At 43.8% G+C, this 23,118-nt stretch overlaps 1 protein-coding gene across 4 annotated transcripts in view; it reads right to left on the bottom strand.

Moving 5' to 3' along the window:
- Positions 1-22,801, bottom strand: part of SH3GL2 (SH3 domain containing GRB2 like 2, endophilin A1) — a 90,734-nt gene extending 67,933 nt beyond the window's left edge. Inside the window, exon 1 of one of the 4 annotated variants that reach the window (XM_077345146.1) lies at positions 22,573-22,801. In XM_077345146.1, coding sequence (XP_077201261.1) covers positions 22,573-22,617 — 45 coding nt within the window. In that variant the 5' untranslated portion in view covers positions 22,618-22,801. The remainder of the gene's footprint in view (positions 1-22,572) is intronic. The other 3 variants (XM_077345145.1, XM_077345143.1, XM_077345147.1) reach the window with 3 other exon arrangements.
- Between the last annotated feature and the right edge of the window lie 317 nt (positions 22,802-23,118).

Here is a 23,118-nt window from a genome sequence, read left to right as displayed (position 1 = left end):
GGGTATGAAACATCATGAAATAGCCTCAAAAGGGAATTCATAAAACAAATCCCAGGCTAGAAGCAGACAATAAGAATAGCTAAAAAGATATTTAAAAGCCTGGGTAAAAAGAAATGTTTCAGCCTTTTGTGTAATGCAAAGGTAGGAACTAGACAAGGCAAGGGGGAGAATATTCCAGTGGTAAGGTGCCACCACTGAAAAAACACATCTTTGCCCCCACCTCAACTCTGGAAGTGGAGGCTCAGAATAGGGATTGAGAAGAGGCTCTTAATTGGTGAGCTGGATCATCCAAATTCCTTGCACAAACTGTTTAGGGCCTTCAAGGAAAGGACTAGCACTCTGAATTGTGCCAGAAAAGAACTGGGCAGCCAACGCAAAATGCTCAGCACAAGGGCAATATGATCTCTGCATCCACCCCTGGAGTTAGCCTATTTTGGGTCTACTGTATTTTCTAGATACAGCCAACAGGCAAGAAGCTACAAGCTGAAAGTGGTAGAGGGGGAAAGACAGTGGCTTCCTAAAGCCACCTAGTATACACAGGGCAGAGGCAAGACATAAGCTAGCAACATCCTGATGGACTGCCTCTTAGCCCCCTAGGCCATACTAGTCCCCGAAGTCCATGCCATGAAGAAGTAGAGCAACAAAACAAGACAAATTAAAAGAAAACAAAAGTTGGTCTCTCTTTCTAGAAAAAAACTCATTCAATTCCGAAACCATTAGGGGTTTAGCTGAACCATAACCAGTTTGACAAGAGTGTATGTGAAATAGGCTTGGACAATAAATAAGTAGAGAAACAAACCACCACTGTCTACCAGGCTTTGGAAAACTGATGCACAGTGTTTTGTTCTTGTCCTTTGACTGATAACACTCCAGAAGGAACAAGGCACCAATGTGTCAAAGCCATTTATCTCAGTTTGGGGATGTGAGAAGAAGCAAGGAATGCGTGGAACCGGTTGGTATTTTATGTTTAGCATCAGACTGAAGCTGTTTTGGGGAAATCTAAACAAAGGGTTTCACAGTGACCTTGTAGCAACTCAGTAACTGGCACTACCACAAGAGAGAGTTCTATGATCCTGCTAGTAATTTTCCCTGTTTGGCAGAGCATCTTTCTTTTTTACATCTTTAATCTCCTTGATAAATTTGGAAAGCACATGTGCTTTTTGACACCAGGTTTGAATGCTCAACTGTATTTATCTCAGCAGATTTAAAAGGGCATAAAGTATATTATGCTCTTTTAATGCACAGGGTTGATAAGAAGCAGCTTCTAGCACAAAATGTATAAATACATACCCTCCCACAAACAGATTAATCTCTGTACCACTAGCATCAAAATGTGAACTAGACCTGCAGGATACCTTTTGAACCTGCCTGCTATCCATTCAGTTCATTCCTAATCTCTGTTTCTCTAAAGCAGCTAAGCAGATACAGAAAAAAACAGAAATACAATTACGGCAATTAAAATAGTACAAACAAGAACATAGAGTCACAGCAGCATAGACTCAAATGAGTCTTCTATAGCTCCAAACGTGTTTTCTAACCATAGACACTGATCCTATTCCATCCATTAGCCAAGCCAAACCTCTGAAAGGTGTGGTACTCTAGGAAGACTTCCCTTGCAGACACAAGAGGAAGGCTTATGTAGGAGGTGGTGTTCCTTTCATAAGCAGGACTTTAAAAGAGCCAAGTCTATATCGTAGCTCAGAAACAAGGAGACAATCAGTGCTGTACATAGTAAGATGGTCCATTGGACAGCAGCACTGTGAACCAAATGAATTTCCTCATATGCCTTGAAGTGCAGTCCTATAAGAGAAACCTGACAGTAATTGCCTAATTAAGAGACAGACACATGCCACATTCCCACATCTAATTATCTAACCGTTATCAATACCAATTGCTTGGTGTGAGCTACCATCCCCAGCCACAGTGGCTTGGATGCAGTGATGCAGCAAAACCAAAAGCACAGTCCATTCTGTGTAACTCTGCATTGAAGGTACCTGGGGATTTGGGGTTAGGTTAAGCAAAAAGCGGTAGCAGAGAGCTAACTGGGAACTGGAATGGTATAAAAATTGGAGGATTATTGGTGGGTGATAAAAACAGAGAAGGCATAATTGGTAAAAATTGTTGAATGTGAGGGAGAGAAAAGATACAGCTCTGACACATGAAGGAGTTTGACTACAGGAACTATTGATTTTAATAGCTTCCTAGGCTGGCTCCTCCCAAAAAGAGTGTGAGCTAGAGCAAGGGTAGTCAACCTGTGGTCCTCCAGATGTCCATGGACTACAATTCTCATGAGCCCCTGCCAGCAAACACAATTCATGGGAATTGTAGTCCATGGACATCTGGAGGACCACAGGCTGACTACCCCTGAGCTAGAGTCTTTATACATTCAGCAATGGATCCAGATTATCTCTTTGGGTTAGAATGTGATTAGGCCAATAATGGAACTTTCAGAATAGGCAAGGAAATCAACTCCTACCCATCGAGGAAGTAAACCGCTGTTCATTGCACAGGTTTGTGATGTCTTCATAGATTTCCTCTCTAGAGTCACTCTGTATTACACAGAAGCCAAACCCCAGGTCCCATCAGGAGGTCCACCAGAAGAGGTCATACTATCACCTCATGAATAGTCTCATTTTTTTCTTGGCTGGATTTTAACTTTAAAGAATTACTTTTCACAATGTACGTCTGCATTTCATGGCCCCTTGACCTCACTGTGTTCATACCCTAACGTGAAATGACTGTGTAGGGAGAATTTATCTACTGCATCTGAAGAACTGGGCTCTGATCCATGAAAATTCATGTTGGAATAACATTTTGTTTACCTGGAAAGTGCCGCAGGGCACCAGTTTATGTTTGCAGCATTCAGTATTGGAAGTCCTGCTCATGTTAACCTCCCAATTTCCAGGTTCCTCTTTGAGAACTTCTATTTTCAACAAAGGCACCTATATATACTTTGGTTGTGCCTGGGACTATTGATAAGCATGAAAATTGAACTTAGCAGTTCAAAAATTGCGCACCTTTAAAATCTGGAAGCTTGCCAGTCCAGCAGCAGTCCAGGTCACCTATCAAAATATGATACTGGAACAAACAGAGATAAGCTGGTACTCATTTCAAGTTCTTTATGTTTGGCAATGCCAATTCATTTTATTTTTCCTCTGTATATTGGCAGGTAATAGAGAAGATGGAAATTAATTTATGCAGGAGGTATAAATTCATTTGTCAGAAAACAGCAACATTCTGATTCTTCTGCAGTTCTTTGGTGCAGTCCTAGATTGTCCCCCATTCAGACTCACTCTCACACAGTTCTTCCTCTCTGCCAATGACCTTTCTCCCCTCCATTCAATCCTGCAGCTTCGATTGCCCATCTGATATTTCCACTTGGACATCTTGAGCTCAACAGAACCAGAATGGAGCATCTCATATTTCTGCCCAAGTCTTCCTCTTCTCTCTTTTTAGTACACTGTTCTCTTCCCCTGACAATGTCATCATCAACAAGCACAAAAACCTTGATTTCAGCTTTCATTCTTTTCACTGTTTTGTTTTTCACATGCAGCCTGCTAACAAACCATGTCACTTCAATGCCACGCTCCGGGTTCCTGACTCTCTCAAAGAATTCAGCCTTTTCTGCCTTGTACCACAGCCCCTCACCTGGAACTGACTCCCACAATGTGTATATGAAGCCACCTTGCTTATTTCCTTCAAATCAATTTTAAGTAACTACTTTTCCTGTTCAAAACAGCTTAGTTCCTTTTCCCTACTGAAGTTATCTAAGCAGATCACCTGGTCTCAACATCTACTTGCCCATCCCCCCCATGGCTCCTCCCTCAGGTTAAATTTTAGATCACAAGCTCCTTGGGACATTGATCTATCTTCTTGGGACATGTACAGTATCATGTATACAATGCTATACAATGAATAAAACCATGATGGGGAGGAAATTTCTACAGGAATTTTCACAGCTAGGCTATATATCAAGCATAATGGGTAAAATATACACATACCCAAACAGTGCTAGGTATATAAAGGGACTAGAACTGAGAAGGGCTCGATCCCTGAAGTCCCACTTATGTGTGCAAAAACAACATTTACAGGCTTTGGAATGGCAACTGAAGCAGCTGGAGCAGGTGTTAGGTTACAAATGTTGAACAAACGTAAATATTTCAAAACTAGCAAGAAAGCCCATTGCAACCAGGAATGCAATGGGCGCTAGGCCCCAGGGGACACCAGCAGGCACAGATCTGTGTGTGTGTGTGTGTCCCTCTGATGCAGCAGGAGCCATAGGAGGGAATCAGGGCTGTTTGTAGCAGAGAATGAGGGCTCGTTTGGGTGGCTCGCTCTGTCTCTCTCTCCCTCACAGCAACAGCAGGTACACAGGGCTGGTTTGCGGTTTGGCAGGGCTCTCTGTGTGTCTCTCTCAGGCTGGCTCATGCAGCGTCTGAGAGCAAAGTGGCTAGCGTCCAGGAAGGGAGGGCGGGAGCTGTAGGTGCAGCTGTAGGCCAATCAGGGTGCAGCCAATTTTGCTGAGTGGACCTATTCCAGCTTGGACACCCCAGACCGTTCCACCCCCCAGGCTGTTTCACAAATATTAAGAGGAGGAACAATGGATAAGAAGCTATTTCATTCTTATGTGTCCCTTGCCCAGTTGGCTTTCTATTTTAGCTCCATTATGAAGCTATCCAAAGTTCACTTTTCTCTTCTAGAGGAAGGAAATAACAGTTTACCTTACTGTTGTTTCTAATTTCATAACGGCTTTATTAATTAAATGGGATGGTTGCGACATAACACCTTCGCTCTGACTAATGTTAGAAATGTGCACTCTGGAGTTACCACTGATACTTACTTTATTTCATTGTTTTTGCTCTGCTTTTCTCGTACACTGGAGGACTCAAATCAGCTTTCATTAAATAGCACATGAAATCAGGGAAAGGATAATTCCACTACAAACTGTATACATTCGTACTTTGTTCGCATGAGGAAGTGGCAGCCAAGTCCATGCAAAAGTAAAACTGTGTTTTTAAATTATAAGCCACTTCCAGCAGGACTCTGAAGAGGCAGCACTGAAATCTGCTCAAAAATAAATCCATGGTCAGAATCCAGAGTCCTGTATATGAAAAGATATCAAATTCTGCTGGCCACTTGGATGTGTCCCTTCTTGTTAATTTCTTAGTAAGAGCAGTGAGTACTGAGAACTCCTTACAGCAACATTATTGACAAGAAGCTTAGTCTTAGGGCTGATGTAGGACACGAGCCCCAGAGGAATATGCAAGTACTGATTAACACATCCCAGTATATTCATAGATCAAGGAATCTGAATCATTGCACGAAGCATCATGAAGTTTTATATACAGGCATAACAGTTTGGTTGTTTTAGCATTGTGCTATAATTCCTGCAACATCCACATAACTTACAATTTTGTACTGTATATTTTTTACCATATAAATATTCATAGATATATTGCCTTCCCAACACCTAAGTGGAGGAAGAACAGGCAGGTACAATTGACATATCCAATACGAAAAAGGAAGAAAGGTTCAAAACATATACAGAGAAAAACAGAACCTTTCCAAGGCAATTGGTACAATTGACATATCCTTCATATGAAGGATAATATTCTCAGGTATGTTATTAAACAAGGTGCCACAGAAATGCCCACACATATAAAATACCCACCAGACCAAAGATAATATTCTGTAATGATAAATCAAAGGGAAGCACTGATTGTTACCAGCACTTTCATGATCTCCTCTATTTTCTGGATAATAAGCTACGCTGCTTGATAGCTATTATTAAACTAAAGAGATAATGTCACTATTACCAAATTTAACAGAATCTAAGCCAGTGATCTGCAACATAGTAGAACCCACGTGCACCATTGTATCTGCCAGTGTGTTGCAGCCTTCCCCCATCCCACAGTTTCTATAACGCAAAGTGAACAGCCAGTTCTAGCTGTTCTCTACCCCACTAGAGCAAGGGGTTCTTTGGTACAGCTTAGAAGCCATCATTCTTGTGTCTGCAGAGTATGTATTCAACAATGGCTTCCTTCACAAGAAATGCTCAGTTTGAGACCTGCCAATGTTTTATGATTGGCCCCACCCACACTGTAAGTGCCCACCCACAATCCCCCCCAAAAAAAATGTGCCCAGGCATAAGAAGACTGGGAATCCTAAGCAGTCAAAGGGAAAGTTTTAGGATATCAGACAATATTAGCTCAAGTACATTCACTACTCCCACGTAAAATATCAGAGAATTAGCCAGCCAGGGTATAATTCTCACTGTTTGAGTGACCTTGGAGAGAAGGAAAACACCCAGCTTAGTTTTGCAGCTAAACCGATACTTAAGCAATGTGAGCCAGAAGCTTTGTATTGGGTACAGCATAATTCTAGTTCCTATCAGAACATCTGCCCTCTACCCTTGTAGAATAATTTTTGTCCAATACATTTGGGTCTGCTAAAATGTGGAGAGAGGGAAGTCAAATGATCTAATTCATACACTTGCTGCAATCCACTATAGTAGAAGGCTTCACATTGCTATTTATTTGGGAAACAACAATGTTTGCTAGATGCAGGTACACAGCATCTGTTTCAATACCGAAATTTAATACAGGTCTCAAAAACAAAAACAATCCAATCCCGAATCAACTGTGCAGAGAGCTGTCCATGGTGCTGATCTCCTCGGCCAATGTTGATGTACGAACTCCGTGGCATGCGACCATGGGTTTTCATTCTTCTCCCTAAAAAGCCCACTGAAGACCTGCTGCTTTTGGCTGAGTAATATTAGGGAAAGCATTCATGTTGAAAACTAATGGGTCCACCCAACTCAAGGTCCATAACATCTGAACAAAATTGCCATTAAATACATCTTATTGGTTAATTAAAGAAGTCCACATCCTGCCAAACTATCTTCCAGTTTCTCTTTTGTTTTCCAAAATATTTTCCTGCTCCACATTAGTGATGCACAGTGAAACTCTCTGGGGTCAAGCCACTCTCCAAAATGCTACCTTTACCATTCCACCTAACAGGAACTGAATACAGACAATTATATTTTTGGCATTGTATGTAATTGTCAAAAGGGAAAATGGGTCGTCCAGCAAAAAAGCAGTTTTGCAGAAATATCTTTAACCGCTCCTAGCGGAATGGATAAAATAAAGCCGTAAGGGCCCTGAGGGCGGGCCCTGTCCGGGATGAGGAAGGGTGCCGATAGGCCCCTTCCCCTGGACTGACAATCAGAGGGCCCAATCGGCAGGCGCGAAGCACCTGGTGATTGGGCCCTCCAATTGTCAGTCCAGGGGCAAGGGACCAATTGCGAGCCACACGCAGCGCAGCTCACAATTGGTCCCTTGCCGCCAGACTGACGCTTTGCGCCTCCCGATCCACCCCCCTCCAACTTCCCTACCATGCGGCCGCCCGCCGCCATTCCCTGGCTTGCTTTCGACAGGGCAGGTCGCCGCCTGCCCGCGAGACCAGGAGGGGCCAGCGGCCGCACCCATGCCGCTGCCGCCAGCCGCACCCGCACCGCCGAACAGGACAACTCGCTGCCGCCCCGCACAGCCGGGGGCAGCCCACGGCGCCACCCGCCATCACTACAGCTGCTTGTATCGCCGCGGCCCCTGCCTGCCACGCCCGCACACTCTGCGCTTAGCAGTTTTCCATCAATGTTGAAATTAAGACAATATTTTGTCTGGAAGCTAACAGCTGTGGCATTCTGCATTATAAGCAGTACTGTTTAGTAAAAACAATGACTGTTTTGAGCTGTATGTTGACAGTTTTATCTTTGACTTTAGCTACTGTTTTATGTTGTGTATTTTGATAGGCCTGGTTCATTTTTACAATGTACATAACTTTTTAAGAGTTACTTTGAGTAAATGTTTCAAAGCTAGCACATAACATTTTGAAAAGCTAGACCCTTGACAAAAGTCTGGTGGGTTTTGCCCTTTCCCGCTTTTCAGATCACCTTCTAAATTAATGTACCTTCCTGATCACTTAACTCATTAACAAACTAAATGGCTGAAGTATTTCCTTTATTAAAAGGCTGCCTGAAGTTGCACTGGATCAGCATATTTGGTTCCTGATTACTTATTTAGATGTACAGGTGACCTTTTAAGAAGGTGCATGTGTGAACCCACATCAAATATTTGTCCTAGGCCACTCAGTTGAAGGGACCCTTAAAGGAAAAGCAATGCAGAGACCTTCAGTGATATAGAAAGCACTGAATTCACATCACATTTGCCACCATGCCTGATTATAGCAAAGTGACTTAAGTCTCAAGCCTGAGGCAGCTCAAGAGAATTTCAGAATGTCTTCAATGGATCTAAATTTACAGCCATCCAGGGAAGATCATCACCTCCTTTCAGCAGCCTCTGTTTGGGAGGTTTGCCATAATCCAGTTATGGCACTTTTTTGTTTGTGAAGAGGGACAGCAGCAAGTCCCCCCTACTGTCATTTTAAGATTTAATACCATTAGAAACAATACATTTTAAGAGCTTGCTATCTGCTTTGTCCAAGAGTAATGTATTCATCTTGCTGGCTGGAAGCACTTAATAAATAATCATACTCTGTGCTGTGGAAGCAGAGGACGTGCAGCAATAATTCTACTGATCGCTACGCTAAGGGCATGTAACAAAAAGAAACAGGGGACCATGAGAGGCCTGCATAACCATAGAGAGGCCTCAATTGGATTCCAGAATTCAAAGGCTGTCTCCAGCTGCATGGAACGGAAGGAAGGCAGGTTGCCCTACACGACATAAGAAAGAACAAACAAATAAAAAGAGGCACCTTATTGAGGAGGGAGGGGAGAAGATAGAGTAAAGTGAAGGCATCGTACTTAGACTGAGTCCAATAGTACCTTTAAGACCAATAAAGATTTTTTCAAGTGCTTTCGAGTGCACGCACTCTTCCTTGGTCTGAAAGTACTTAGGCGCAGGGTTAATCTAAGGAAGTTATGGGTAGGGGAGAACCACTTGCTGTAAAATAGATACACAAAATACAACCATGCATAAGGATGAAGTTACCTGTCTTTCAGGCAAGAACTGCAGTCTTGGAAGGAATTGCGAAGCAACAATTCCTATATATGGCTTTGGTTTTAAAAAATCTAATGGCTGAGACAACTAAAAATACCCTTCAAACACCAAAGGGCAGATTTTTAAGCAAAGCCACTTGGTGCTATATTGTCAGTGAAATCTGGCTTCATAGTTAGTTTAACCTGCTGCAATCAGGGCTGCCAGAATGCATAAAGGTCCTTGTGCAGAGTGGCACAGAGCCAGCAAAGGCCATACTTTCCATCCTAACTCTTCTGCAAGAGAGGAAAGAAAGGGGAAACAGGAGACAACTCTAAACCACTTCTGCATCTGCAGACTCTTCAATATTATTTTCCTTTATTCACATGAGTCCTGCAACGTTTCACAAGCTGGAAGGCAGTTACTATGTTTGGTTACGTTATTTACCCATTTCAACAAAAGAGGCAGCTAAAGAGGCACTAAAATTAAGCTGCAGATGGATTTGCAACTTCCAGCTCACGCTAAATGACAGTAATTTCAAGGAAGAGAAACACAAAGTGCTTATAACATTAGCAAAACTTCTCAGTAAGGGTTTCATACATTCCTAATTAAACAAAATAGTTCCATGTATTTACAGGTACAGCAGAAACTCCTAAATGCCATCTTTAGTGCTTAAAAAAAGGAAACACTGTGCTTAGAGAGTCAAGAAGGAATCTGTCCTCACAACAGTCCCTCTAAAACAGGTTGGGCATCCAGGAAGTCACAGCTCAGCCTCAGTCAGTTAGTTTCCCTGGCAAACAGCAGAACTGAGCCCTCAGTCAGTGTTCCTTTGTAATGTGAAAACACTGAGACAGAGGAATGTAATTCAATGATTCAAGTTAACAGTACTACTTCAGCCCTCATTGCAAGAAGGACAAGGGAAAGGCAAAGCACTGGGCAATGCTGTGCCTCTCCTGAAGACCAGTTTACTAGAATGATTTCAACATGTATTCAATAGGGGGAATGCAAATATAACCTCTGATCAAGACGCCTGAACCCATTACTTCACCAGAATACCTATGTATTTTCAAACTTATTGTAAACAAGGAGACTTCTGATGCAGTCAGTACAAAAACTGGACCCACAAAGGTCTCCCAAGACTTTCTCCTCCTTCTTTTCAAAATGTGAACTGCAACTTTCTTGGCACACTTAGCCAAATGTTGAGAGATTCCCAAAAGGCATGAAAGGTTAACACAATGCTTTTATGGCTAGAAAAATCTCAGTTGTAGGTGACAGACGTCACCCAGTATCCAAGATAGTACAAAATGAATATTATCCACGACTTAACATCAAGACGTATCAAAGTCATAGCTAGTCTCATGCATACTTCCAGGTCATTATCAGATGATACAAATTAATTCTTTGACAGTAAGCATAAAATGGCCCCAAAACATGGTAACCATACTCAAACATTCAGTATGTTCTCACAAAGTAACATTTAACAAGTAGCATTTTACATCTAAAAAACCTTGTGAAGTCAGAAAGGTAAAGTCATTACGGTCCAGGGCTGATCCCTGTGTCTATATGACATCACCACTGCTGCCACCCTCCTGGGCCTAGCATGGATCAGGCACCAGAAGCCCCAGAAGAGCCCTTTTGGTGCTGCAAGGGCCAACATGGCCTGTTCTACGGAGGCCCATCAGGATGGGAAGGACCCAGGCCTGGAAGACCAGGCTCCTCCTCACCCTATGGATGCTAGCAGGTGGCCAGCACTGGACAGCTTCGTGGCACTTCACAGCGCTTCGGAGAGGACCAGGGATTTCTGCAAGAAGGTGGGATTGTGTTCCATGCAATCCCACCTTCCTGCACAATAACCCACCCACATGGACCCCTCATGCAGCAGGGGGGACACAGTGTACTACAGAGCCCGGAGAGCTGCCACTGGTGCAGAATTGCCTTTTGAGTGCTTGACTCTGCCTGGCTTTTGGCCACACATCCACATATTGATCTCTGCATATAAACTTATGTACTTGTAGGTCCCAGCTGCATAATCCATGTATTATACAAGGTGTGCTCTCCAACACAGAATGGTGGGGTTACCTACAGGTGTGAGACCAACCAGCACAGCCACAATATACTCATTCATATTCTCTAAAGGTGCTAAAACATTTCAGAAATATGAACAACTGAGGAGACTGTAGTCCACCAATAGCATTTATAGAAAATTGCTGACAAAATGATAATCTAGAATGGCAGATCAGTGAAATAGGAGACTAAGGCCAAAATCCTAAGTATACTGCCATGGGAGTAAATGCTACTGAGTCACAGGACACTTCCGTCTGGATACGCCTGCTCAAAACTGCTCCTAAGGGAATTGAGGGAAACACATACAAAAGATGAAAATGGCTAGAGGAATGTACTTGTTTAGGCACCTACTGAGAATTTTTAACACATGGCAGAAGAGTTTACAAAAGCTTCTAGAGGCTGAACGATTAGCTTGTTAGGCTGTGCCTGCTGTGGTTAATTCAATAAACCCTTCAAATGCATACAAGAAGTTGCATTTCCTTTCAGAGATCACACAATGCAAAATGATATGGCATTTCAACAATTTCCTCCCCTTTGGTGTCTGTTAAAGGCAGAACTCTGGCAGGATTAGGGAATGAAGCTCAATGACTGAGTTCTGGGAGATGGCAGCTCTCAACCATAATCACAGCTAAACAAACAATAAGACTGCCAATTACTGCAGTACAGAAATACAGCGCTCCCTACCAACGTAGCTTGGTAGTATGTCATCACAGACCCACGCAGTTACCGTAACCGTCATATGCAAACATAAAATAATTAGTGGGGGCAGTGGCCTGGTCCTAACAATGATGAAAAGGCGACCATTGAAATTAAACAGGGGAGGAGATTGCTTTTTTCCAAAACTGAATTAGCTCTCTCCTCAAGCCTCCCTAAAACAAGTGAACCCATTTTTACTACTGACCACTTTTTATTTCTCAGTCATGGTTCTTTGACTTTCCCCAACTAATTCTAACCAAACCCAGGAAATAAAACACACAATCATACCTTTCCTGGACATCAAGGCGAACTTTCTGATTGTAATCACGGCTGAGCAAAGTGTACTTGGGACAGTTTTCAGAATGGTCTTCTGCTGCAGATTTTAAAAGAGGACACCAAACAAAATGCAGTGATGGAGGATGGCTCTGGTTTCAGGAAGCCCTGCCTTTAGATCTCTGCTGGTTGTGCTCCTGCTGAAGGGTATTAGCAGCCAAACACACCAAAGATGGGAAGTGCAAGCCCCAGGACTCCTGAGTCTGGCTGGGAGACAGCATGCAGACAAACCCTTGCACAAGCATACCTCGAGAGTTTCAAGCCATCCCATGAGTCGAGAGTTAATCACAGACATGGGTCTGAGCCAGGAAATCCGTTCAAAGGAGACTGGGTGTGGGGGTAGAATGAGTAGGCGGAACAAAGCATCAGCAGACAGGAAGGGGAAGTCATAGAGACAAGGCTGTAGACAAATTGCCAGTCTAGAAAAAATAAGTGGGCCCCTGGAGTGTGAAAATGGATTGATGGTGAGTATTGAGGGTGACTCTTTCCATGCCCCTCACTTCTGGTGGTTCACCATGAGAACGATCATTACATTAACCAGGAGCTCCCAATTCCAGGGACTCTAGCCTCAGGAGAATAAAAATCCCATGTAAGCTAGCAGTCCATCAGAATCCAGAATCAGACTGCCCCTGCATATCTCTATGTTTATATCAGAGCCTATACACCCTCCCACTGAGGGCTCTTTCCCAGGCTGAGATATTCACAGTACAGTCTCATGCAGAGTTACTTCATCTTGAAGCCACTGAAATCACTGGCTTTAGACGAGAATAAGTCTGCAAAAGACTCTGCCATCAGCGAGCAATCCTAAGTAGATCTACTCAGAAGTAAGCCCAATGGGACTTACTTCTAGGAAAGTGCCCTCAAAAATTGCAGCCTCAGTATCTTTTACTCATCTTATCTTATCCTTTATAATCTACTTGTTTTAAAACAAGACCTTGCTTCTAAAATTACAGCATCCATATACACAACATAGAGTCACCAGCTTTAGGTGTTTATCCATACGCCTCTGCACTTGCAGAGCAATAACCATAGTTACTTGTGGTACATATGGATCACAGTCTAAACAGCTAAAAAAAAGAGGGTTCTGTAAGGAATCCCTACAAGTATTCAGGGCCTGGCACTGAATATTTACCAGGTTTACATAAACTAGATTAATATGGAATAAATAAAATGTTACACCCAACAATTGTAATAAACTTCGGGTTAGGTCTTAACTTCTTAACATGAATGTAGCATTTCCTTGCAATTAATAGATTTCTCCTCGATTGTGCTGGTCTCCATGATCCAATGTACTCACTTGCTTCAGGTTTAATCATGAGCAAAATGCCTGCCAAATTGCACTGCTAATTTGAAACTGTTTTAGGTCCATATGCCTTTTACAAAAAATATTCCCAAATGCTGAAATCCTTAAACTACCATCCTTCATATTTGTCCTTATTTTTACAAGTCAATAACTGAATTTTATACTCTTGTATTTCTATAATTGCAGTTCTGAAATACATACTTCTGGTGCTAGGATGTAGCCAAGAGTGTGAACTGCAGAAATCCCTGGTTCAAACTTCACCTTAGCCAAAAGTAAACCCAGTGGCTGTAGGCAAACCACTATGCCCTGACCCCATTCCTATCTAACTAAAGCATGCCTATTTAGCAGGGCTGTTGTATAGGGTAGTGCTGATGTACGTAAAGCACTTTAGTAAAGTTCTATAAATTTTATTTTCCCCCCACAATGGGACCAGATATTGAAGTCAGATCATAAATCTGGGTTTTACTAGCAATTCAATAACCTTCATGGCAATTGCCCCACAGAAGACATAGCTTTACTGGTCATACCACTAAAACACTGTCTAGATAGAGTTGGTATCCCTACCCAATTTTCTTACTTGTAGGGAACTTTCTAGAGTTTGTTTTCAAGGTTGTGGCAAAATGCCCCCTTCAAACATGCACAGGTTCCCCCCACCACCGCTGTGGAGAGAAGGGAGGGGCAGCTAATCACTTGCTCAGTTCCTTTCAGCTGTTAACTGGCTTAGCCAAGAAACAGGCATCTGGAGTGGGGGAGTGGGAGGTTTCTTCTTCCCAAAATTCCCTAGGAGAAAGGAGCTCCATGTGGGAGGAGACAGGGAAGCATATCTGCTGCTGACCATGGAAATAGGAGCTTGCTCTTAGGAGAAGATGTGAGTAGCCATCTTGGACTGTGTGACTGCTAGGTGAGCTGTCTGTCATGAGAACTGGGAAACTCCATACATGAAGATGCCTACCCTGTATTTAATAGGGTATGTCTTAGCAGAGAGACAGAAGGATTGTGTTGCATCCAAAGTCTTTTGATTCTTTTGCCTAATTCTGTGCTATGCTAAAGAAGCTGATCATGGGTCTCTGACCACATTGAGTTCCTCCATCTTGGAAATGCTAGTCCAGTGCAAAGGGAAGGACCCAGGATCAGGGAAGGGAGCTTGTCAAGCAGCTACTCCTCTGGAGGGGAGTACCCTGCAATAAATTGTCCCCACAGAGCTCACTTGCTGGGACTGTGGGAGACATAAAGGTGAGGCCTTGGGAGTGAAAGGGATAACTAGGAGTCCCGGTCCTCCCAGCTTGCAGCCCTGCACTATGACCAGGTTATGGAAGTGTGTTACCCAGAAAGACCCTTTTCCCACCCTCCTGGAGTTGTGCAACTGGAGAATGACTTGTCAGTGGAGCTTGTAAGCAAAAGAGCAAAAACACTGAAAAGTGGGCCAAAGTAGGCAGGAGTTTAATCTTTATAAACATTCATAGTGCAGTATCCTTTCCACATTTCAAACAGACATACTGAACAAGACTGTTGATTACAAAAGTTGCCCAAAAGAATGCAAAAACATGTACCAGTTATTTTAAGTTGTTTTCAAATACTTTTATCAGTGACAACTATAAAGAATACAGATATATCATTGTACTATATAAAATAATAAAATATCTGTTCCACTTAATATTTCTGGTAAGGCCTAGGAGGAGGAGTGTGTCTCATAGCTTAAGTGCCACTCAGCACTTTACACCCATTCAGGGTGGCTGTCCCGCTCAAGTGCCTCCTCCTCCAACCAGCTTGCCTGTCTGTCCAGTGGCCAGCCAATCGCCTTCCATCCCCCACCCATGACCAGCCATCCTCATTCCACTTCCATTTGAGACTTGGAGGCTGCAGATCCCTGCCACATGAGAGCTGCCCCTGCCAGTGTGTTCCATAACAGCTACCTGCAGCCTTTCCAGGTCTGGGGGGGAGGGGGGGAGCTATCCGCAGAGTTCTTCCACTCCACCCCCCTAATCTAGCACACATTGTATTCCTGGATGCAATGGATTTGGCCCCTAGTGAATCTATAAGATTCCAAATTCTTGGGGTATTTTTATTTATGGTTATATAAAGATTAATACTGTTACAAAGTTGCCTTTAGTAATCTTTAAAGAATAACATCATGGTAAATACGAATAGCATTTGATAGTAACATTTCCACAAGTAAAATCTATCAAGATTAAACTCTCATCTACTTTGGCACAGTTCAAGCCTCATCATCAGGATTTTTGCCCTCCTAGCGTGGGCAACCAGCTGGAAAAGGGGGCGGGTGAGGTGGAACAGGGCTTGCAAAACAAAAGCAGTTTGGTTCCATTACGAAGAGTTTGAAGCATATTGAAACCAAGTTATTCTGAAATCAAAGACAGTATCCCTAAAAATGCAACCTATGGAGTGGAGTGGCAGGCGGCTGATGAGTTTCTAGTAGGCACTCAAGGCTTACACTTTAAAAGCAAGATTGCAGAACAAAGGCACAGCTGAGCCACTAAGGGAAAACATCCCTAGATAAAATCAATTCTGATGCGAAGATATATACTAGATCATTAAAATAAAAATGGTAGTCTATCCTGATGCGTGCTTTCCAACTGGTTGCGTCCCACTGCTTTACTCTGGCAAATCACAGCAAGGGATCCTAGTTCTGTGTGAATAGTGTGATGGGAGCCCTTTCATGTGAACCAATTATTTTTGCCAAATTAAATATTGCAGTAAACCCCCATAACTGCAGGGGACAAGCAAACAGACTTATAACATTGGTTAGGAGGTTATGTTTGGTTACAGTGAACTATATAATTAAGTCATATATCTGAATGGTAATGTGGTCCTTAACACAAAAACCTGTGAGACAGATGTGAGCACACATTTCACTTTGTACTATCATGCAATGTATTTTATAACATCCACAGAATACTGCAGAGTTTTTAGGGAGAGCTGACTAGGTTTCCAAGACAGCAGCCCTAATGTCAGATTAGGAAAGAGAGGTACTTGGTATTTAAAGATTAAACCCAGGCTTGGCAGAGTAATTAAATGTTAGGTAACAATATCTCTGCTTCTGATAAAGGATAACTGAGCATAAAGTTAAACAAAAGGGAGTCTTTGGGTAACTCTGAATCAGGCTTTTTCAACAAGAGTTTCATGGAACCATGGGTTTTTTTTGACAGCCCTTTGAAGGGTTTCCTTAATTTTTAATATATTTTAATTTTTCCTTAATTTTTAATATATTTTAAACATTTGTTAAATATTTATTGGTTGATATGACAATATATGGTCAACCCACCAACCCCTCCCAAAATGGCCAATAACAAACCTAGAGGGGGTGGGAAGGAGCCCCAGGTGAGCATGTATGTAGCTAAGTTTCCCAACCATATTCTGTGTAATTGCACCACTTCTGTGGTTTCCCAAGCATGAAGAATGTTTCAGGGGTTTCTCAATGGTGAATAAGTTGAGAGAAGCAGCTCTAAATGCTAGCAAATAGCATTTTACCATAAAAAGAAAGTCATCTGGCAAGCAAAAATGGCTAACCTTCCAAAATTTGCAGGGCAGTCCTAAGCAGATTTATACCCTTCTACTGATTTCAAAACCTTCCAAGAATAAAACTCACTATTTAATTAAGTTTTCCATGACAGTTTGTACCAGTGTGTGTGTGGGTTTGTGTTTGTACATATATGTATATGCATAAGGTTAAAAAAGATCTTGAGTAACACTTGAAATACTCACTTGAATATGATTGGACCCTCCATCGATTACATTGACAAACTACTTCTCTGGCCTGGCCCTCAGAGACAGGTAGCCAATCATCATTTGTGCTTCTAGCAAGTAAATAGAACCCCTCCTGTACCAAATTAGAACTCCAGTAGGCAGAATAATCCAGAGAAACAGCTAGCTCATCAAGGGAAGTAGCTGCGATTGTTCATGAGGTGGCTGTTAATTTACATTTGACAAAATCTTTTTCAAAATCCCCAGCTAGTAATTTGCAATGCAAACAGTAGGTTATGTATTCAGATTCATATCTCTAAGAACTGTAACACTGCCAATGATAGTTGCTTACTGGATGACTCAAACTTCTTCAAGAACAATCTGAAAGCAACATTAAGTTTAAAGATGGTTACATTAACAAAATAGTATCTAACAAGGATTTTCCCCATTACAATACTGAACAGGCAGAATTGAAGATGACAGCAAATTCCTGCTTTCAGAAATTCTAACTGAAATTATCAGATACATAGAAACTGCTTTCTCCTAATGTAGCCTCCTCTTCAGATAACATAGGGTTCCAGAAACCAAATCATGGAGGCTAACTGTATGATTACCACCAAGCAGAATAAAACACCAAAGAAGTGAGGAGTTGTGTTATCAGACCTGCCTGGATCCAGGAATCACAAGAACTGACTGGGAAGAAGCCATGGAAAACAATTCCCATGGTGCAAAGAGCCCCAATCAATGGCTCTTCATTTTATATTTTAGATACTCAAATACCCATACTCAACCTAAGTTCCCTCTTTTGTTCTTCTGTAACATGCCTGGATTTAAAGTCTGTTTAATTTGTACCTAGTGCCTAGCAGCCATTTGGGTGTTCTAAGGAGATCCTTTCTTTGCATGTTTAGCAATAGGAAAGCCTCTTAGAATTCAGTGTCTGCAAAGCTACCTAGGTCCAATAGGTGATTCTCTATGCAAAACAAAAACAGGCACAAACAATAACAGCAAACAATGACAATATTCAGAGAGAACTTTTCAGTCTCCCAGGAGACTGTTTTACTGGCCTGAAAGGTAGCCTACTTCAGGGTGAAAATGCTTAATTAAAATAATCACAGTGGGTGTATTTCACTGTTTTGTATTTGGCACTCACTACTGATGTTAAGTAGGTTTACCAAAAACTAGGAAGACTGAGCATGCCCAACAGCAATAACCAGCAACATCACATTGAGCTTCTCTTGTATACATTTGAGCTTTGCATAGAAATGTTCACAGGCTATACTGTTTGCATTTCATAGCCTTTGAGTTCTATTGGTTACAGTTTGTTCCCCTCCATGACTCCTGATCTGCTTGCTGATGGAACTGGCTCTAATGCATCTGATGGAACTGGCTCTAATCAGCAAAAGATCTTGCCACAATAAACATGGTGGCTTTTCAGGTGCAACAAGGCTTCTTGTTCTTTGTGCCATGATGGACTTGCACAGCTGATTCTCTGGGCCCTGATCACAGCAGGAAGGCAAAAAGTTATCCCACAGTTGGCAGCCTTCTAGCGGTTAAACACCTTTCTCCAGCTATAAACCTCACACTTGCCAAATTGGTTCATGGCACTTAGTGTTCACTCATTAGGAATGCTATTAATACCATTCCCACTGGACACATTTAAAGCCTCTTTCAACTTGTGTACAACTGACCTGCAGTAGCCCATGGCTTCACTATAGAAAACTGTACAAAGAGGGGAGAAGCAAAGGAGGAGGACTCACTGCCACTAATGATTTTTGCAACCTTTATAAAATAGCAATGGCCTTTTACAGCTCAATTCGTATTTCTGCCTCCCATGCAGATCCATATATATATAAACAGGGATATCTAGGGTGGGAAATATTTGGTGATATGGATGCGGAGTGGGGTGTGTGGGGAGGGAAAGCTCCATGAAGAGTGGAGCTCCATGCTCCAAAGCAGCCATTTCCTGCATGGGAACTGTCCAGACTACAGAGATCATCAGTCATAGTTTCAGGGTATCTTCCGGCCTCTCTAGAAGGTTCACACAACCCTGCCTACAGTCAATAATTTTATGAGCATGGCCGGCAGCCTGTAATATGATCAACTGTCTCAAAACCCTGATTGCTTGCTCAGAGATCACCAACTTCAGGATTAGCAAAGGCCATGTCACAGAATCCTTCCAAGTGTATATATATTCTCTATAAAAAGGGGCAGTGAATGCCCATCTATGGCAAATGCATCTCAATGAAGTCCATTTTAGCCTTCTCCCTCCTGCTGCATGCGTTGTTTTATTATTTTTAACAATACCCCTAAAAATGCAACCCATGGAGTGGAGAGACAGGCAGGAAGACAAACGAAGCACAGCAGCCATGTTGAAGCAGTTCCTGACGTTTAATACAGAGCTTCACATGGAATATGAGAGTATATGTAGCCTTCCTTTACTGCATTCAGCAGAAAGATCAAAAGGGATTTGGATGTGCCCATCTTGTCAGAATAAATTAAAGAGGGGAGTGAAGATTGAGGAGTCATATCTAATACCTAACCATAGGTATTGCTCTGAAAACTTTCAATACAGTAAATCTTCTTAAACCATATTTACCTCAATAAGCCATATTAAAAATTCAGCAGTAGTTTTTTTTTTCCACTCAGCTTTTTGGGGCCTCTGCACTCCTTGTTTTTTGAGTGTCAGATTCTTAAACAGAAACCTTAAAATGAATTCTTAGTTATATAAACTAAATGTAATTTCACTAATACATTTTGTGTCCTTTCACAAACAGATATATGCCTGAAATTCACTGGTTAGTTAGAAAGTTACTCACATACACACACACTAATAATATCCATTCATTTAAAGGTTTTGTGAGTCGACATCAGGGGTAGTCAAACTGCGGCCCTCCAGATGTCCATGGACTACAATTCCCATGTGAATGCTGGCAGGGGCTCATGGGAATTGTAGTCCATGGGCTACAGTTTGACTACCCTTGGTCTACATGTATACCATGTGCACACACAGAGAGAGAGAGAGAGAGAGAGAACAAGGACCCAGCATGCTTTGGGTAATCTTCCCCCTCCCCAAGAGAAGGCATGTGATTTATACATACTAAACACCATCAAACTTTTGCTATTGACTTAATGGACTATGCAAGTATGCCAATTAGAAAAGATTGATCAAAGCCAGAAACAATGTCACCTAATGACATTGGGTTATTGATCCAACACTCTCTTCTAAAATTCCTTCCCTATTTAAGGAAAGTTTTTAGCAACTGCTGTAACTACCTCAACAATTTAAAATACTTTTAGTTAGTGACAGGGAATTCTTTCCAACATGTTTTAATCATGAATATATCTAACCAATGAGGATATTGTTTAAACTTCCGCTCCCTTACCCCTATACCAGATTTAATGGTAAGAGCTGTTAATGTCTTTAAAACCTGACAAGACAGCCATGATACAATGAGATGATAAATAAGACGGCACGTTCCCTGATTGAACTTAACAACTGTAGCAATACCATGTCCTGTTTTCCTAGGAAAGTATTTGCTATGGCCCACTTGGATAGCTAATGCTAAAGTTCAGCCTGAATAAAATTTAATGATGACAGCATAAGAAGAAAGAGGTCTGGGGGCAAGCATCTACTGATCACTGAAGGTTTGCAATTCCTATAGGATATGATGATGCCATCATGCAATGCAAGCTACCAAACTACAATCCTTCCTGCAAGGAGATTTACTAGAATGATATTTTAGGTGGTGTCAAGCCCTCTTTGCAAGAAGCATTATGTAATAGGTGTAATGGGCAGAAACACCATTGCAGCCCCAAAGAGAATTCCTTTTCACCAGGACCTTAGTGTGAACCCAACCGGAACCAGGTCCTTGTGCCGCAACACAAAAACACAACTTTTAAAATCAGGCCATATTAAACTAATCCATGCATGTTAGGCAGCATTTTTTTTCACCACCACTGATCACAGCCATGGCAACCTGAAAACTTAATTATACAAATAGTGCTTGTTTGGGCTCTATGATAAATGTTTTTACAGCAGGCATCACTAAGGTGACCAGATTTTAACATTGGTAAAGCGGGACACCATTGACGGGGGGGGGGGGGCTTGATTAAAAATGTGGTCTATATGGAGCAACAAATATGTTCATAGAATGCAATATATATTACTTGCAACAATATATATATATATATATATATATATATATATATATATATATATATATATATATATATATATATATATATATATATATATATATATATATTTTTACTTGCAACGTAAGTAGAATTTGCCAGGTACCCCCAGAGGTCCCTCCAAAAGTGGGACAATCTGGTCACCTTACCTTACACATGACTAACAGATTAATGTTTGCCCTGTAGAGAAACCAACCTAAGAAGTGGAAGGTGAGCTTAACACAGCCACCACGCACCCCCCAGACGCCAGGCCATAACATGAGCCAAGTTAACTATAGACAAAGTCAGTTCGCCTGGGGATTTAAAAGGCCCGCATTTGACACAGCTTTCTTCCAAGGTTCAGTCCCCTTCTCTCAAAGCACTACTCTTGTGCAGGGCGCCCAGGAGACGGGCTGGCGGCGGCGGAAGCACCGAGGCGGGGCCGGAGAGAGCCGGGGCACAACCCCAGGCGCAGAGGAGCGGCAGTACGTGTGGCGGGGGCAGCTTTGTCCGCTCGAAGCTTCGTAACCTCCTCGCTGCAAGGTTATCGGAGGGGCACTTCGACATAACCAGCGTCCCCTCGAGAAACTCCGTGGGCAGCTCTGGAAATAGTACTATTGATCAGAAACACTCCCCCCCCCCCAAGCACGTTGCAGCCGCCGCCTGTCCTCTGGACGCGCCGCTTCCCCCTTCCCCCGCCTCCCGGCAAGGGCTGCTGCAGCTCGAAATCCTCGCCGTGCGCGCTCTGCAGTGAGTGGCTCAAGGGCTCCACTGCGGGGGAGGAGAAAGGCGCCGGCGCCCCCGCCGGGACGCGGATTCCCGCTACGGTGATGGCCCAACAGAAGCCCATCAATTGATCGGGGGGGGGGGGGAGGCCCGGAGCGCTTCCCCTTCGCCTCCCGCCTCCCCCACCGGGGACCACAGCGCGGGAGGGTTTGATGCTGCCCACAGGCTCTTCCCGCTTCGGCCTCAGACAGCACAAGCCGCATGGCCCGCGCTAGGTGTGCTCGGAGCCGAGTTGGGAGGGCCAGGCCAAGCAGGGACGCGGGGGGGGGGGGTCGCCCTCTTCCCCTTCCCCTCGCCACAGTCCACCAGCCCTCTGTCAACCCAGCGCGAGCCGCCTGAGCACAGCGCCCCCTGGAGGCCTCCCGGCACGCCTCACTGCGTCGCCGGCCCCCGGGACAAACGCGGCGCCGGCGGGCATGGGGTTGGACGCGCGTCTCTCCTTCGACGGCCGCGCCGCGCCAGCTTGGGGTCGTCTCCCCGCACCTGCTCCCCTCCCCGGCCAGGCGCTTCCCGCCGAGCCCCTACCTGCGTGGCTTTGTGGAACTGCTTCTTCAGGCCCGCCACCGACATGGCTGCTGGCTGGTGCCGGGAGCGCCGAGGAGAGATGCTGCGGGGCCGGCGGCCGGGGACGCTTCCGAAGGGGGATTGCACCGCTCTCGCCTCCGCGTCCCCCCGCCTGCCTGCCTGCCTGCCTGCCCAGGTTATCGGATGCCAGGCTGTGGTGCAGAAACGCCCTGACGTCAGCGCCAGAGACGCCGGCCCCTTAAAGGGAACGCTCTCCGCCGTCCGGCCGCTCCAAGCGCGCCTCTTTTCGGGACTCGCGCCGCTTATTGCCCCAGTCCCAAGCAGAGCTGCGCCCTTCTGAAGCCGCTGAAGGAGGGCGGACGCCACGCAGAAGCCAGGCCCAGAGCTCAGCGGCGCTTCCTCCCAAGAAGGTCGGCTCCGGGAGCCGCTGAGCCCGTGCCCGCTCGGGAAAAATCCACGGGACACTTTTCCGCGGGGATGGGCTCAGCAAGCGTCCCTGTGCGAGGGCCCTCGGGCGCCTCAAGGCCGACTACGAGACTGAGCCCT

This window comes from Paroedura picta, chromosome 7 (assembly GCF_049243985.1).
Source record: "Paroedura picta isolate Pp20150507F chromosome 7, Ppicta_v3.0, whole genome shotgun sequence".
Lineage (NCBI taxonomy): Eukaryota > Metazoa > Chordata > Lepidosauria > Squamata > Gekkonidae > Paroedura > Paroedura picta.
The sequence above is the reverse complement of the archived record's forward strand: the minus strand, read 5'-3'. Positions and strand labels throughout refer to the sequence as shown.